At 41.7% G+C, this 18454-nt stretch overlaps 1 protein-coding gene across 1 annotated transcript; it reads right to left on the bottom strand.

Annotated features, from left to right (window-relative positions):
- Positions 1-5885: 5885 nt before the first annotated feature.
- Positions 5886-17564, bottom strand: LOC134459392 (5-hydroxytryptamine receptor 3A-like; the record flags this gene model as incomplete). Its single annotated transcript, XM_063211739.1, has 8 exons — positions 5886-6435; positions 8112-8273; positions 9070-9154; positions 10589-10714; positions 12664-12821; positions 14269-14441; positions 16394-16503; positions 17511-17564. Coding segments are annotated over 8 exons (1218 nt in total), but the record flags the coding sequence as incomplete, so codon positions are not given.
- Between the last annotated feature and the right edge of the window lie 890 nt (positions 17565-18454).

Genomic DNA, 18454 nt, shown 5'->3' with positions numbered 1-18454 from the left:
CAACAGTTCCCCCTTGTGGATGAAAAAGGCAAGTACATCATGCCTTATTCAGCAGGACCAGCGTATGACACTGAGCTGTTTCAATTGCCACTCATAATCCTGTGACACACTCATGTTCACGTGTTGTTACGGTTTACATAAATGGTGTATGTGGACCACCTGTAATACACATTTGAAGCGATCGCTGGGGCGTATAAATGACTCAGCAGACCAGATGTGGCCCCCTGGCCTGAGTTTGACATCCCTGGTTCAAACAGTTCCACCAACCGCCCCCTGCTGATGACATCTTGAAGTTCTCAAAAGACACCGGCTTTTTTTCATCAAATTCTGTTATTACCGGTATTTTAAAGTTGTATATACAATATCAGAGGATGAAAATGAAAAAGTTCAACATGAAATACCCCCCACACCCAACAGCAAAAAGCAGGTTGATGCAAAATCCAGAAGTCAAATAGCAGGGACAGCAGCAAACATTCAGTGAGAACCACTCCATTTCACTGCAGATAATTCAGAAAAGGAACTAAAAGTCCTAAATGGTGGACCTATCCTTTAATAACATGTCAATTTAGGTGTATTGACTTATTTATTGGTTTGTTTATTTGTATAGGTTTAACAATTTAATCAATAGCCTGCAATCTGGTCCTTGAATATGAGGGAGGGTGAAACACCTGCCCTAGTGCACAAGGACTAATAAAGGGCAACAGTTCTCCCTTGTGGATGTAAAAGGCAAGTACAACATACCTTACTCAGCATGTAGGACCAGCGTATGACACTGTTTATGACAAAGTGTGCAACTGCAGTTGGCTGTGGATAGTAATAATTTCAGTGTCACTAGCCAATTTGGCAGGTAGCTTATTCTAGGGTATGACATATCAGAATAACGTATATTCTTGTGTATTAATTGTTTGCATTTAAGTTCAAGAAAAAGCTCAGTTACACTGTTTCTATTCGTTTGATTTATTTCCATGTAGAAAGCTGTGCACTTATGTTCTTGCTTTAGCACCTCATCTTCTGAGGTTGGATGTACAGCATCATGATTAGGGAAAAAAGAAACAATATAAAATTTGTGGCTAGTAGAATAATTGAATGGCTAGTGGCTCAGGGAAATCACAAGCCACAATGGCCAGCAAGAGAAAAAGTTAATGTCAAGCCCTGCTCAGCATGTAGGACCAGCGTATGACACTGTTTATGACAAAGTGTGCAACTGCAGTTGGCTGCATGCTGTGTCTGATTGATCTCCTTTCTGGTCAATATATCATATGAAGAAGATAAGGCAACAACGCAGACACAGACTGGAGTTTACTGGCAAAGAGAGCCAGTGAGGTCATTGAGAATTCCCTGCGTGGAAGAGGGAAGCCCTCTCTCCTAAAGAGACAGCAGAGCATACAGGCCACAGAGCTTGCATCATCATGGCTTTCCAAACCTCCTTTCAAAGTCATAGGGCCTATACTACAAAGCTGGTTCAGGATAAGTTTAGGTTAAGTTAAGAGGTAAATCTAATAGAAGGGTCTGGAGTCCTCATTTTCTTAAGAAAAGCTCTTGTATCAGATGATTTACCTCTTAACTTAACCGTAACTTATCCAGAACCAGCTTTGTAGTATAGGCCTATAGTGCTGAAATCATGGCTTTGCTGTTACTATACTATATACGTAAATGGTGCTTTTACTTAGCCTAGTGAACTAGCGCCACCCGCTGGCGGCCATTTTTTTTTTTAATTACACATCCAATCTCACATTTAGGTGCTGTTTCCACGTAGCAGGATATTTTTTTAGCAGGGTATTTTTTTCTCCTGCTAGGTGTAAACGCAACATGTGGATAAAAAAAATTCTCCATTGTAACAAATGCGTTTCAGCCCCCTAAACAGGATATTTTTTCTCCTGCTTTTTATACCTGGATTTTAAATATCTGCTACGTGGAAACGGAAGGCCAAAACCAATGCAAAACCAATACAAGCAGGAGAAAAAAATATCCACATATAAAAATATCCAGCTACGTGGAAACGGCACCTTAGTCTGGTTTATCAGGCTAGCTTTTACTGATAAGTTTGTGGAGCAAGCCTGCTCTAGTGGGAGGAAATGGTAGGTCTGCTCTGCTCCTCATGTGGCCCGCCCCATCTGTCATCTGTCATTGGTCGAGGGTAAAATGGGCGTGTTTGAAGTTACTAACCAATTTTTGGAATTATCCTAACTGTCAATGTCCCAAGTTTATGAACCACATCCCGCGGCCCTTCTGCAAAGCCTTTGCGACCCACAAAGGGGTCCCGGCCCCTATTTTGGGAACCACTGGACTACAGTGTAGTATGTGTTCGTCTTGTCATTTTCCTTCATATTTTTATTTTTGGGTTGACATTTAGTACAGGAATGAATTCTTTACTAATGTGTGTAGCCGAATAACTTAAAGGTACACGGTGCAGGAAATGGTCAAAAAAGGTACTGCAACTATGCTGCTCATTGAAACTGGGCTGCCTATTGCCAAATTTGATCTTTACATGAAAGTTTACTAAGTAATAAACAAATATTTCCTAGAATGGTCCAAGTAGAGTGATTTTTGCAGCTAAAAACGGCTATTTTTGGAAATTCAAAATGGCGAACCATGGAGAAGATCCCCCATTTTCATTCATGTATGAAAAGTGCAATTTTTCCTGTCATAATGAATACTTAACATTTGATGGTGGTGGTAAGTATTCATGAAAAAGGTAACATTAGTGAATGGGCAGCAAGAATTCTGGAAATAAACAGCTAAAAATCTCACACAGTGTCCCTTTAAAAGTCAAACTATGTATATATCTTCGTATAATGTGTGATGTATGAATGGATGAGGGTTCTATCTCCTACAGTCTCTATTAGATCTACACGTTACAGACACCTGATGAAGTGTTTTCATCCAATAAAACAAGGAAGCTTTTTACGGTGTGCATATTTCTTTTTTCGTTCACAATACACACTCTGTGAAATTACTGTTGGACACATTGTTCTTCAACAACTCCACGAAATATAGGACAACATATGGTAACTTCACAGGACAGAAACACATGCACACACAGACACACATGCACAAGAAACCCCCTCCATACAATGCTGCAGTGGCTACAACTGCAACACCTGTTCTCTGTAGTCACAGTACTGTATGTAGACTACATAAGTAGGCCTATGTGATAGAGGTAATTTGTGACACTTACACAATACTGCCCTACAAAGCAAAAAGGCAGCAACTGCGTTGTTGTCGAAAATGAGTTACTTTTACTTTAATAACATATATATCATAGTTTAAATTCAAATAAAATGATTCACCTGCATAAAGGGTGGCAATATAAAGCAACAACACTACTGCATGTCAATAATCTCCCCAAAACTACATAGACTGGATTGAAGTATCATTTTAAAGTCATTTTACTCAGTTTGGAGCTCTGCACAGTTACTGCCTTTTTGCTTTGTAGGGCAGAATAGCAAGCACCATAAGTTACCAGGATGACTGAATACATACAATAGTATATAGTATATACTAGTATATAGTATAGTATGTCTGCTAATTCTCAATCATGTAGGTCAGTGTTTCCCAACCAGGGGTACGTGTACCACTAGGGCAGGGGTCGGGAACCTATGGCTCGCGAGCCACATGTGGCTCTTTTGGGAACTGCATGTGGCTCTCGGACAAACCTGTCATTTGTTTACTCAATAAGCCATGAATAATTTTGTTACGGCACTAAATTAAAAATGGACCTACTGAAATCGAAAAGTTAAGATAATATTCAAAATATAAAGTATGATCGCGCATTTAATCCATCCCAGGTCCGATCAGCTGAGCCAAGCACAGGCCTTCGACGAAGGCTACTGTACAGATATGAAAAACGCGTTTTTTTATTGGACAATGCCGTGCCAGCGCTGGGTCGTGTCGTGTGAGATAACATTCCATCCGTAATGCTTTACCTAAAGTTCAGCTGGCTAACGGTTGTATCCAAAACAAAGAAACTGTTCACGACCGTGCCATTATGATGGCAAATCAAGTGGAGGAAACGCAAGTGAGGGATATAAATGCAGCGCTGTACTTCTCCCTCGATTACAGGAAGAACTTTTGCTGAATCAACTGACGTAAGTCTTTCCCAGTTTAGTGTGATTGCGAGATAACTGGTGCCACAATGCGAAGGCAAACGTAGGGTTGCCATTCGTCCCTTGAAATACGGAATCGCCCTGTAGCCTATTTGGCGGTTAAATCATGCGTTCTGTATTGGGGACGCATGTCGGTAAGGGACGCGCTTGTAGCGCATTTTCGCGAATTACTAAAAATAGACATGTCAGCCACATATCAACTGTAAAATGTTAACTATTGTCAGCGTGACCAAGATGAGCATCCTGTCTTGAAGTTCTCTCTCCCTCCCTCCTCATGCACCTTCCCTGTGTCTGTCTGATGGCTAGAATAGAAGCACCTCCGTCATTCTCATTGCTCATTGGCAACTCCGATGCATAAAAGATAGAAACTTAAGGTAATGCATGCGCGTGGCTTCTTAAATGCACATCTACAAGTAGTTTTAGTTCTTCTTTCGTTAGCTCTCCCTTCTTGTCCCCAATGCAAGCGTTACTTTTATTCCCTTCTGTGCATGACAATTAGCATTAGAAATAATGGCGAAAATGGTATGGCTCTCACAAAAAAATATTTTAAAAAAAATGGGCGTTTATGGCTCTCTCCACCAAAAAGGTTCCCGACCCCTGCACTAGGGGTACGCGAGCACACTGCAGGGGGTACTCGGAAAAATGTTATTATTATAACAAATGTATGGAGCAGTGACATCAGGAGAGAGAAGCGATATAGAACATGAATTAGGGGGTACTCATGGCACAACTAAGAGGCTTAGGGGGTACGTGAGACAAAAAAGGTTGGGAAACACTGATGTAGGTGACAAGTCAACAGAGTTATGGGTAGCTTATAGAAAATGTATAACATATCATATAGTGACAGTTTATAACATATCATATAATAGTAATATGAACATAGAAAGTTTATAATATAATAATGATATGAGCACGTTGAGGTATGAATATGGAAAGTTAATGATATATCATATAGTAGTGATATTAAAGTTTTACAGAAACACTTTTTTTGAGGAGATGTGCAGTATGTGCATGCATAGCTAGGGGATGCTAGTGTCAGGAGATACGGTCAGTGTTCCCAGATTATGCGGATACCCTCCAATTGGGCTGCTTGGGATGGCCGTCTGCAGGTAAAATGGTCAAAAACTGGCATTGGGCAGGTTTTTCTGTATATGTATGGCCAAAGAAATCAATACAGTTTGGTTCAAAGTGGGCAGCATTTAGTGCCTCTTGGCGGTTTTTGAGCATCGTTTGGGTTGGAAATGGCCACACACATCTGGCAACACGGCATACAGTATGCAGTATACGTATGCATAGGCCTATGGAATTTTACCCTGACATGCAATCACTATTATTTTTTATTTTCATGAGGCTGGTGAGCCAACAGTCTTCATCCAAATTTCAAAATATTTTGCACTGCATGTTTTTTACTGGACATTGACTATACAGCTTAGGCAATGTTTTGTCATAGGGGGGTTTGATGCACCCTACTGGCCATAGCCCTCTGTGAGCTTCTAATCACCATTTATTTCCCAGGTCTGATGATGTCACAGGACTCGAATTTAAGGATACGCAAAATAATGAGAGCAGCATCTATCTAGGTAATAATTCAAGAAACGTCTGTCTGTATTTCCGCGATTGTATCTCTTTGACAAACATAACTCCCACAGCACAGCACCAAAAGATCTCAAAGTTGGAAGGTGACTTGGCGGTGGTACGGCGGGTTGCAGCGCAAAGTTTCACGCCGTTTGGACATAAAAAAGTGAATATATTACTTAAACTAATTTTCACTCACTCACATTCTATAGGCCTATTTAATTGTAATAATATTTAATTGGACATCGCAACCAGCTGATTTTGCGACCAACATTCAATTTCCAAGCACTAAGCGCAACAGATACCTAAGCATTCACAGAAGATGTAACATTTGTGAATGGGCAGCATGAACTCTGGAAGTAAACTACAACTTACACACTGCACCTTTAATCTCCCCTGCCTGTTTAAGCCATCCAGGTGAGGAAGAGGGTGGGGAGGAAGATGGAGATGGAGAGCAGGTAGAGTATGAAGAAAGTGGTGTTGATGTAGCGCACCACAGAGTTCCGGTTCTGGATGGGGGGTTGGTTCTGCTGTGCATCCCTCTGGAGCTCCTGGAGGATGAGGCGCAGGAGGAGAGGTACAGGGTCGCCCCCCTCATCCCGCTGGAGAGGTACATAGTCGCCCCCCTCATCCCTCTGGAGGGGTACAGGGTCGCCCCTCTCATACTTCTCGGTGTTCTCTGTCATGGGTGTGGCCTCCTGCTGACATTCTCCATTGGCCACACAAATGACCTCGTCCACAGACTTCCTGTTTCCTGCCCCGACAAACATATCACAAACCATAGAGGTAGAACATTAGATTAGAGGTGAGCAAGGCAATTCCCTACAGCACTGGAAAACGGCAAGTGCAGCATCCATCTTGTGTAGGTAGTGTAGGTGCCTTCAGTCAATGGAGAACTCGCCCAGCTCTGCCAAAAATGGACTAAAACTGTGAGAATATGAAGTGACACATCAATCAAGGACCAGATTTGAAATGTCAGGATGAAATCATATTTCACACAAATTATACAAATCATACTACTAAAATCAGTTGATAAAATTGACAAAAAAAGAGGGGAGCCCCCTTCTCCATTCATTCACATTTCGCAGGTAAGTCTTATTTATAAAGCCCATATAAAAACAGTTCAAAACTCACCAAAGTGCATAAAGTAGGCTATAATACAGTACTTCAACATGTAGTACCCATTCCTACCCAATGTTGATGTGTTGTCACAGAGTTATGCCATTATCAATGTATAATTGTGCTGTCATATTGTGATATTGTCATCACGTGCTATCAAAGATATCATGGCGTTGCATGACGTTGTTAAGGTGTTATGCCATTGCCAGAGAGATGTTTTGTTTGTCATGTTGTGGTGATCTTGAGTTGAAAAGATAGCATGTCATTGTCAGGGTCAGGTCATTGCAGTATTGTGTTGTCAGGTTGTGATGCTTTTGTCTGGATTGTGTTGTGTTGTGTTGTGTTGTGTTGTGTTGTGTTGTGCTGTGCTGTGCTGTGCTGTGCTGTGCTGTGTTGTGTTGTGTTGTGTTGTGTTGTGTTGTGTTGTGTTGTGTTGTGTTGTGAAGGTGTAAGGCTGTTGTCAGGGTGATGTGTCATGTTATAATGCTGCAGAGTGATGTTGTGTTGTGTTGTCAAGATGTTATGCAGAGGCATAAGCAGAGTTGTCAGAGATATGTTGTTTTCATGTTGTGAAAGCCCATTGGGAAACTCCAACTCCCATTGTCATTGTGACACAGCACTCCACAGCACACAAGTGAACACTGCACACAACAAAATTGCATTTATGCCTCACCCGTGCAAGGGGGCAGCCCTCAGTGGCGCCCCATGGGGAGCAGTGCGGTGGGACGGTACCATGCTCAGGGTACCTCAGTCATGGAGGAGGATGGGGGAGAGCACTGGTTGATTACTCCCCCCACCAACCTGGCGGGTCGGGAGTCGAACCGGCAACCTCTGGGATGCAAGTCTGACACCCTAACCGCTCACCCATGACTGCCCTAATGTTGTGATGCCACTGCCATTGTGATAATGTCTTGTCAAGGTCTTATGTTGTTGTCAGAGTGATAATGTGCTATGTTGTCATGACATGTTGTGACGGCATTCTCTTGGGGACATTGCGTTGTGCCCACGTCATGCCGTTCTTAGGGTGATATTGGCTAAGTTTACCTGACATTTTTAATTCAGAATGAATAATTCAGAATTAAATAGTTTCGTCGAGTTTACTTTGATCTTTCATTTAATTCCAAATTGTGATGTGTTCACTCGACTTTTTCAAAGCTGAATTAAGCTTTATTCAGAATAAAAGTGAGTTAATTCTGAATTAAATGGCTCATCTAAACGTAGCCAATGTATTTGCTTTGTCATGTTGCAAAGCTAGTGTCAGTGTGTGTGGCGGTGTGTGTATGAAGTGTGGTCTTGCACTGTGCTGCATACCATCTCCTGTGTCACCCTGCTGTGGGTCGACACCCTTCTCCATATTGCACCACCGGGAGGTATCACAGCCTTGGGTCTCTCCGCTGTCTATCAGGTAGCCCACCAGGATACTCTCCAGCAGACTCAGCAGCATGAAGCCAAACGATATGATGACATACACAGCTGGACAGAGCAGAGCACAGGTCAGGACACATGTTAAGGTATTATATATAGAGTAGAGTAGTATCTAGTAGCCTTTTACTTCAGATGGGGTTGCTGACGGGCCTATTCACTATTTTCTACTCAACTACATCATAATAACATTGCTATGACATTGCTGAGAGCCTTAAAGGGGTATGCCACTATTTTGGGGTAGCAATGCTACACGGATCCATTGACATAGCGACATACTACCTCTTTTAACTTGTCTTAAAACAAGACAACGCTTAACATGAAAAATAAGACACTTTACCACCTTTATAAACCCCAGCCAACGATTTTAACTGTATTAAGCCCCAAAATAGTGGCATCACCCTTTAAGTAACAGATTTAGACATAGCCATTATAATTTTGGTGACAGTAAGGTTATAACAAAGGCTGTGCGCTAAGGGGTTTAGATACGTATATATTACATAGTTTATCTCCTGCATATACGTACACATACTGATTGCCTACTGCATATTAATGACCCTGTAGGGGTGTGTGGGGTGGGGTGTTTTATGCCACTTTCTTATTGGTTGCTAGGCAGGCATGCTAGGCTGGTCACTCATTTCTTTTGCTAAAATGTTTAGTGTGTGTGTGTGTGTGTGTGTGTGTGTGTGTGTGTGTGTGTGTGTGTGTGTGTGTGTGTGTGTGTGTGTGTGTGTGTGTGTGTGTGTGTGTGTGTGTGTGTGGGTGTGTGTGTGTGTGTGTGTGTGTGTGTGTGTGTGTGTGTGTGTGTGTGTGTGTGTGTGTGTGTGTGTGTGTGTGTGTGTGTGACCTATGAGGGGTGTCCTCCTGGGTTTGCTGGGTAGTGTGTCGTTGAGGATGAGCAGCAGGACTGACATGGCCAGCAGCACCGTGACCTTGAAAAGAAAAAGTAATTCAAAATGCAGCCACAAGGTTACCAACAATTTTATATTCTTCTAGCATTAGCTAACAACTATAGTGGTATCTGCCTGACCTGAAAAAAATCCCTTTTTGAAAGTAAAGGAGGGAGACAATGGGCTACCCCTGGACAGCACCTAGGGACAGGAACCACACTAGGCCACTGTCTTGGAACGCCCAGCTGCTAATTAGTGTTAATGCTAAGCTAATGCTGGCTAATACTTAGTTTATGTTCATTCATTCATTCATTTGTTTATTTGGATAGGACAATGCAAATTAATCAATACATCAGCTTGAGAGCTTCAATATTAAAATGCCAGACTTAGATGCTAAATTTCATCTGTTGTCCTAGGTAGCCTACTCACACTAAAACACATAACAAGAAAATAAACTAGCCTAGCCTACTGCATGACAGAGGACATTTAGGCCTACACACGAAACTAACATTGGGTACATGACAAATTTAAAAAGTAAAAGTAAAGTAAATATACAAGTAAAAAAATCAAAAATAAATGTGAAAGCAAAACAAATGTTAACTCTAATAATTAATGGGTGCATATCTGATTTTCAGCCACTGTTTAAGATTGGCTTTGAAGGTGTTAAAGTTGACAATGAACTCTTGTAATGGTGGAGGAGCTAGCCCATTCAAAACCTTAAAAATGAGACAGACATCAAGAAACAGCTGGTAGCTATCAAAGTGCAGTAGTTGATATTTCTTGACAATGTTGCAGTAGTGGTGACATATGGGCTTTTTATCAAGAACTCTTGAAGAGAGTGATCTCTTAAAGAGAGACTTAATTGGTTTTAGAGTGCTCTCTGATGTGTGTGACCATGTTGAGTAGCAGTAAGAAATATGACTAAATATCATTGCATGCATAAAAAGCTTTGCAGCCTCCATTGGTAGAAAAGGTCTGATGTGTTTAAAATGAGACAAACTCACTTTCACTTTGTGTGTTACTTTTTTAACATGTTGTTTAAAATTGAGACAAGAGTCAAAGGTTACCCCAAGATATTTAAAATGATCAACCACATCAAGTTTTTCTCCATCTACCACAACTGATGGTTGCTGCTGATAGACTGCTGATCATCGTGAGAAATACATACAGTACATACAGTCTTTTTTTGTATTCAGATGTAGGCACTGTCCCCATATTTTTGGAACTGTGCTCTTTGCTGTTTATAAGAGAGATTGCATTTTTTTGGCAAATGGCCGCGGGCCACCATAACTAGTCGGGTCTCTTCAATGACATAATTAATGGTGTTCATGTTGGTTGGCGACAGTACTGGCATGAACTATACCAGTAGCTTTACAGGACACCAGCAACATTACAATATAATTATCACTCCCACAGCTAATGTCCATACATTTGTTTGCTGTTATTTGTATGGAATATAGAATACAAATATGAGACCTTGAATCCCATCTTCTCCCCGCGTGTGTCCGACATGAAGAAGGAGGCGACGTCCAGAATTAGGAGGAAGAGGATGGGCAAGATGAAGGTCAGCACATGCAGCAGGGACACCCTGCGGATGCTGATCTATAACACACAGAGACATGCGTGCACACACACACACACACACACACACACACACACACACACACACACACACACACACACACACACACACACACACACACACACACACACACACACACACACTCATGAACGCATTTACAGGCAACAACTTTACATGTATGCCACACTGGCAGTGGCAGGGCTGTACTTTCTTATTTACCGAATAAGCTTACACTATTCACTCCACATGCTGAGTTATATCTAGGCATGTTATTAAGCGGGCTTGCAGAGCAAGTCCCACTTATAATCCCTAAGTACAGTTTCTTGCTTGCTTGCTTCTCTTCTGCAGGGCTGTAAGAAAATGGATCTCCTCCTAGGCCTTTCGAGATAGAGACACCGTTCAAACACTAAAACGACCGGCTCGGCTTGAAGATCATTTGTTCTGATATAGCGTGTCCGTGTCCGTGTCTCTTGTCGTTTTTCCGTTTTTGGCGATTTTGTGTTTGGGTCCCCATAGAAAACAATGGTAGAACCTTCAGGGAGAGAGCTCCGTCCACTCTACAGATCAGAGTGTAGGAGCAGGGGCGCGCGCAACTACAGTATATGCGACATATGCGTTGCAGGGGGGCGCCAGAGAGAGGGGGCGCCAAAGAGAGGGCGTTGGAGGGCGCCAAATAATTATTTAGCGTTTTTTTTGGGGAGGGGGCACACCAAAATTGTTCTTGCATACCCCCCCAGAAAAGAGTAGTTGCGCCTCTGTGTAGGAGGCCTTTTCGTTAATAAAACATCAACACTTTCACCTAGAAGTTTAGTTGAAGCATTTTTAGCGAGCTCTAGAAGATGACTCCAAACGGTGAAAAGATCACGTCCCAATTTCCATTACTTTTTAAATGGCAGTTGTATAAAAATTGCTGGGCTGGCCCAATGGCTTTTCCTATTCGTTTTTGAAGTGCCTTTCTTAAGAGGTCAGCGCATCTTCCACAAGAGGTCAATTTGTTACTGAACCGTTTAACCTATAGTATAAGCTTCATTCAACGACTGTTAGAAAGATCACGGATATGACTCCAATCTATGAGCAGGACATGTGCCAATTCTTTTTAAAAAAAATTAACAACAGCAAGGTAAAAACTAGAAACTGTTGTGATTCTGCCCTCTGCCTTAGAGTACAATACTAACTGCCATACAGTCCATCAGAACAGGTGCTGCCAATAAAAGGTTCCATCTCAACTGTCACTTTCTCTCAACATTCTATTCTTAACGAGCACGTACCATTCTAGAAGTCTATTGTTCAGCTCTTCAATGCAATGTGATATTGTCTTGCTGGAATGTTTATGACAGCCAGCTGCTTGGCTCAATGATAAAGGTGCTGGATTAGAGATATGGAGGTTGTGAGTTTGAATCCCACTCAGACCCAAAACGCGGAGCTACAACACTTTCAAGATGGCTGTATTGTTTGGCCCATAACTTCTGACTGGGTGGATGGCTTTGTTTTTACAATAGTAGTTTGTTTTTGATTTAGGTATAGAGATATCAAAAATAAAACTGCTCAGCTCTGCCCCAAAAGGCAAGCCCGCTTCCAGCATTTTCTGCGAGAATGCAATCTAGTTTTTAGTATGCTTGTCTAATGCCTATCATGCTTGGCTATTGTTATCCGACCGTTTTTTTATCGTTATTATTCTTCTATGATGCATTCGTTCAGCAGACCCACTCAAAACAGTCCATTCAAATGCCTGAACGTGCAGCTCGGTCTGCCGAGTGCAGCTTGTACTTTTCACAGGGGTAGCCTACCTCAAACGATGTAGGGGCCATCAAGAGGTCAAAGTTGGAAGTGCAACACATGCGTGAAGGGCAACGCATGCATGATGGGCAAGCATACTAACTTTTCTGCGAGAAAATGCAGTCTAGTTATTATTATTATTATTATTATTATTATTATTATTATTATTATTATTATTATTATTATTATTTACCGTATACACAATTGCACTCCACATCCCTTCCTGGTAGCTGAGGGTCTTGGCTTCCACAGTAGCATTGATGAACTCCCATTCGTCTGTGCTGGACATGTTGCGGCTCTTCAAGGTCACCATAGACGAGTTGGACGAGGGAACCAGGCACAGCTCCTTGTCTTCACAGATATGATTCACGTTGAAATTGTAACACTTTAAAGATGGAGGAGGTAAGTTCAATATGACCTCTGATGACCTTGAGATTTGAAAGGTCACCAGTGCCTAGAAACATGGAAATGTTCAGCACGCAGGAATCACATATAAATTCTCAAATACACTCATTTTGGCTGACAATAATAGTCATATTGATGACCGTAGCCTCTCATTGCAGATGGGGTTGCTGGCGGGACTATTCACTATTTGCTGAAAATACTCAACTACATCATAACGACATTGCTATGACAGTATCGACAGCCTTAAAGGGACACTGTGCAGGAAATGGTCAAAAAAGGTACTGCAACTATGCTGCTCATTGAAACTGGGCTGCCTATCGCCAAATTTGATATTTACATGAAAGATTACCAAGTAATAAACAAATATTTTCTAGTATGGTCCAAGTCAAGTCATTTTTGCAGCTTAAAATGGCTATTTTTGGAAATTTAAAATGGCGGACCATGGAGAAGATCCCCCTTTTCATGTATGAAAAGTGCAATTTTTCCAGTCATAATGAATACTTAGAATTTGATCGTGGAGGTAAGTATTCACGAAAAAAGGTAACATTAGTGAATGGGCAGCATGAATTCTGGAAATAAACAACAAAAATCTCACACAGTGTCCCTTTAAATAACAGATTAAGACATCATCATTACAATTTTAGTGACAGTAAGGTTATTACATACATGTAGGCTCTGCGCTAAGGGGTTAACATTCTCCAAGGTCAAATTGAGGATATCACCGCATTTTAAATGATTGCTGTAAGGAGCAAACAAAGGGGGCTTCATGCATTCATATGAGGGGGCTCAACTGCTGTACTATCTGGATGTCAGGAAGGAGAGAGGGAATGAGGGATAGAGAGAGGGAGAGAGAGACCGAGTGATAGAGAGAGAGAGGAGAGAAAGACCAGTGTAGTGCTCAGGGACTGATGTTATGTTCTACCTGAGTTATTTATTAAGTGGGCCCCAGCAAGTCCCACTTACTGGAATCCTTAAGTCCTATTTATTGCTTGCTTGCTTATCTTCCGTAATTTCAAAACAAAACAAAGTCTTCAAGGGCTTTCGAGATAGAGACACTGTTAAAACTCTAGAATGACTGGAACGGTTTTGAAATGTTAAAACATGAATTGCATGACCGTTCCTTTTATCATTTATCAGTTACTGACGATTTTGTTTTGGTTGGACTGTAGTGGACACTAATGTGAGTGATTTGTTTATTGTATATGTGTATGAGTGATTTATTTATTGTATTCATGTGTATATTCATGTTTTTGATGTTTAATGTCCTGAAAGGGACTGCAGATGTAAGCTTAAGTCTAACTTTGGTACAATGCATGAAATGGCAACCTATATGTTTGAATTACATGGGCCCTAATGAATTGAAATCGAATTGAATTGAATTCTTGTGGTCTACCTGAGTGAATGGCCGAGATGAATGTGAAGGTGCAGTTCTGGCTGTCGAAGGGGAACTTATATGCGTCCATAGCACAGGTGGAGACGACCTTCCGAGTGCCGTCAAGGACAACCGTGCCGTCGTGCTTCAGCATGATGTAGGGACTTCCTGTGATGTCCTGGGAACGCTCCGTCCTGTGGACAAACATTACATCACTTCCTGTCAAAAGGGTAGGAATGTATGCTGCTTAGGTAATAAATGCACCAGCATAGAATATGGAATAGGAATGGAATGGAATATGGCACAGAATGGCAACGTTATTGCCAAACACTTAGCCATGGGAAATTTCAACCAGCTAAGTTACTGCCGAGAACTACGTACATAACACAGTAGATCACAGACACACCAGAGAAAAAGTAAACCTCCAAACTGGAGTCCAAAACACAATCACACATTCCAAATCTTAAAATATCGTAAGTACAATATCAAAGTACAATATCAGCTTAATATCAGTATAGGTTAAAAAATAAGATCGCAAGACAGAATTTAGCAGAATTAATTAAATAAACACACACCACGATGGTTTTGAGAAACAGTTGTTCCTTCTCAGCAAATTAGATATAGGCTGTAGCTATGGAGCAGAGTATGGAGAACATTGGAAATGTACCAGTACGTTAAGTGCCCTATAATGGTTAAGTGCCATTTGAGCATTTTCCTCTATAATGTTGTTTGCGCCTAATGTGGCTGTTGTGTGTTTGACAAGACACACCCAGGCCTTTAGTGGCAGTGCCTCTTTTCAACATCCTGTTTCAACATTGCTCACACTATCCCTTGACTCCATGTCTGATGTGACATGCTTTTTTCCAGCAATTTCTGAGATCATGATCCTTTTTTACACATTGGCTTATATAGCCGCTTCAATGTATTGTTCACTCAAATTAAAATTAATGTCTGAAAGTGCACATCACAAAAGTGAGTAGACACTAAGTTCAAATCCATGGCTGGATTGCCATATGGTACACAGTGAATTCTGTTCATGACAGTCTCCAAGACAGTGGCTGTGTCTCAAATGCTGCACTTGTGCACTTCAGGCACTGTTTTTCAGTGCCTAGGGCGCTCACGATGAAAATTTCAGTTGAGCCAGTGCACTGAAAGTGCCAGGATGATCCCCTAACAATGGCGGAAAAATGCAGTGCTTGAATGATGGACACTGCACGCACTAAACAGCGGCCATGTTGACAATTACACGGAGGAAATGTGGCATTCATTTCAGTAGAAGAGTTTGGTCAACAGTCTCCTAATTCTGTTAGTTATGTTGATGGGACACCAACCTTTTCATGCCAACCAAAGTATTGCATTTGTGATTGTTGTCCTTTGGGGTGAAGGACATGCAAATACAAGCACCAGACGCTGTGCATTGTAAACAGTAACCATCTCATATTTTGGCGAGCTAATGCCATGCTCAGCCGTCACTTCCAGCGAGGGCACAGTGCATAGTGCTCAAATTTTTCCACAACACTATATGTACTAAAGACCTCAGTGCACTGTGTGCACTTTGCACTGAATGTCAGTGTACTGACAAAAGTGCGTCATTTGAGACACAGCCAATGAGATATAAATGTAGCGTTTTGGCTGTCAACATAGCTCATATTAGATTACTTAAATGTCATCATATGCTTCATTGTCTCTCTGATGCCTGGTGGACTAGTCTCCACTGAAAATGCCTGACCCTGTCTTATATCCCTGTCCAGCCCTAAACTCCCATAGAGTGGATCATGATCTCTTTCAGTAGTCAAAGTGCATGTTGACATGCATGTTTCTTTTGGTGAAATTCAACTTCCAAATGCTGACGGCATTCATGCTGCACCAAACCATGTCAGTCCCATTACCATGCTTGATTTGACAGAACAGAGACCGGCTCTGGCAACCTGCTGCGGCCCTCTAGGCCCCCCTAGGGTCCACGGGCCCTACTTTGAAAACCACTGCTCTACGAACACAGTTTTTTCCAAGAAATATTTTGTCTCATATAGGTTCCTCTGAGAACTTTTAAGGGTTCTCCAGCAGGGGCAGGCCGACAGGGTAGACAGACAGACTGGCAGACAGACAGACAGGCTGACAGGTAGACAGGCAGCCACATGGCACTTACGTCTCGTAAAGAAACAGATCCGGTTTCCATAGCAACTCCCGAGGAACAGACACCTCCTCGATCCCACAGAACTGGTCTGGCTGCCAGGAGAGCAGCTTATTGGCCCATGTCTGCAGTCAAGTGACAGGAAACATCAGGAACTATAAATGCCCTCAGAGAGTGCAGACCTCTGCCAAAGAGGTCACTTTGTTGTAATGTGTCATGATGTGGTGTAATCCATTCAGATGTATACATACCATAGGTGAGAATTGAACCGGCAATGTGTCTGTTTTATAAGTAGGCTATGTCACCTAATTAACCTACACCTGCCATTGTGGGATTGGACAATGTGATTCATGCCGCAGGCCCTACTGTAATGTGCAAATTCACTTATTGGCGCCCACTGGTTGCTATACATACTGGTCACATTGTTAATTGTATTGTTATACACATTTTGTTGATTGGCAGCATGTCTTTCATCACATAATTGTTTTAAAGGGACACTGTGCAGGAAATGGTTAAAAAAGGTACTGCAACTATGCTGCTCATTGAAACTGGGCTGCCTATTGCCAAATTTGATCTTTGCATGAAAGTTTACGAAGTAATAAACAAATATTTTCTAGTATGGTCCAATTACAGTAATTTTTGCAGCTAAAAATGGCTATTTTTGGAAATTCAAATTCAAAATGGCGGACCATGGAGAAGATCTCCCTTTTCATGTATGAAAAGTGCATTTTTTACAGTCATAATGAATACTTAGAATTTGATGGTGTTGGTAAGTATTCATGAAAAAGGTAACATTAGTGAATGGGCAGCATGGATTCTGGAAATAAACAACAAAAAATCTCACACAGTGTCCCTTTAACCACTGGACAATTTTAAGTGGCACTGCTATCCAATCTAGCACTTTTAAAATACAGTTAAATGGAATTAGAGCATTGCATTGCCGTTGGTAGACTACAAGTGTCCAAGTTGTGTACTGTACATACAATTGTCCAAAAATGTCCAGACAGCATTTTTTAAATCAATATATGGGAAACACAGCGAAGAAGAGAAGAAGAGAGCATTAAGAAATACAGGAAGCAGGAAAAGAGAGAAAAGAGAGAGGGAGAGGAAATAGAGGAAAAGAGATACTCACAGCCTCAATCCATATGTACGGTGTGAAGGTTTGGGTGTCATCTTCCTGCAGATGTGCACATTACACGCGCACGCAAACATACACACGCGCGCACGCAAACATACACACGCGCGCACGCACGTGCACACACGCACGCACGCACGCACACACAGACACACGAATACACACACGCACATGCACACACACACACACACCTCAGAGCTGATCTAGTCTTGATGTGTGGAGCTAAGCCCTCCTGGTGGAGGTTTGCAGAACCATGTATGCAACTCTAATGTAGTGTAATGCTATGTATGAATGGGTAAAAACATCTGCTTTGTTTAATATGATTTAGTACCACAGCCTGGAAAGTTTAGAAGTAGACGTGCTGTAACCGATACCCTGCATATGTGTGACTGAAAGCGTTAGCAAATGTACTGCAATGTAATTTATGGACCACAATAGCGTGAATAGCGTAGAAATAAACATGCACCTAAATACCTACCGTAAATAACTTTAAGTGTTAGTTACGTAATGTAATATGATGTCATACAAGTATATGGAGTGGACCATAGCTTGAATATCAGAGATGGGACCAAGTCACTAATTTGCACGTCACAATACCGTACCAGTCAAGTCAAGTCACAAATCATTCCTAATATGGCCAAGTAAATTCTCAAGTCAAGTCATTTGTGACTCAAGTCTGACTCAAGGCCAAGTCACTAGTCACAAGTCCACATCTCTGCTGAATAGTGTAGAAATAGGCATGGGCAGTAGCCAATAGCCTGTACCTAAATACGCTAACTGCAATGCAATTTAATGTAATATGCAGCCTACAGCCGTAATAGCGAAGAAATAGACGTCCAGATAGACGGTGATGGGAATCCTCCAGTCTTCGCCGGGTCGCGTCAAGATCAGCTTATCCTTATTGGACGTCAAGTTCAAATGGTCAAGCACGTCCTGCCAAC

This window comes from Engraulis encrasicolus, chromosome 2 (assembly GCF_034702125.1).
Source record: "Engraulis encrasicolus isolate BLACKSEA-1 chromosome 2, IST_EnEncr_1.0, whole genome shotgun sequence".
Taxonomy (NCBI): Eukaryota; Metazoa; Chordata; class Actinopteri; order Clupeiformes; family Engraulidae; genus Engraulis; species Engraulis encrasicolus.
The sequence above is the reverse complement of the archived record's forward strand: the minus strand, read 5'-3'. Positions and strand labels throughout refer to the sequence as shown.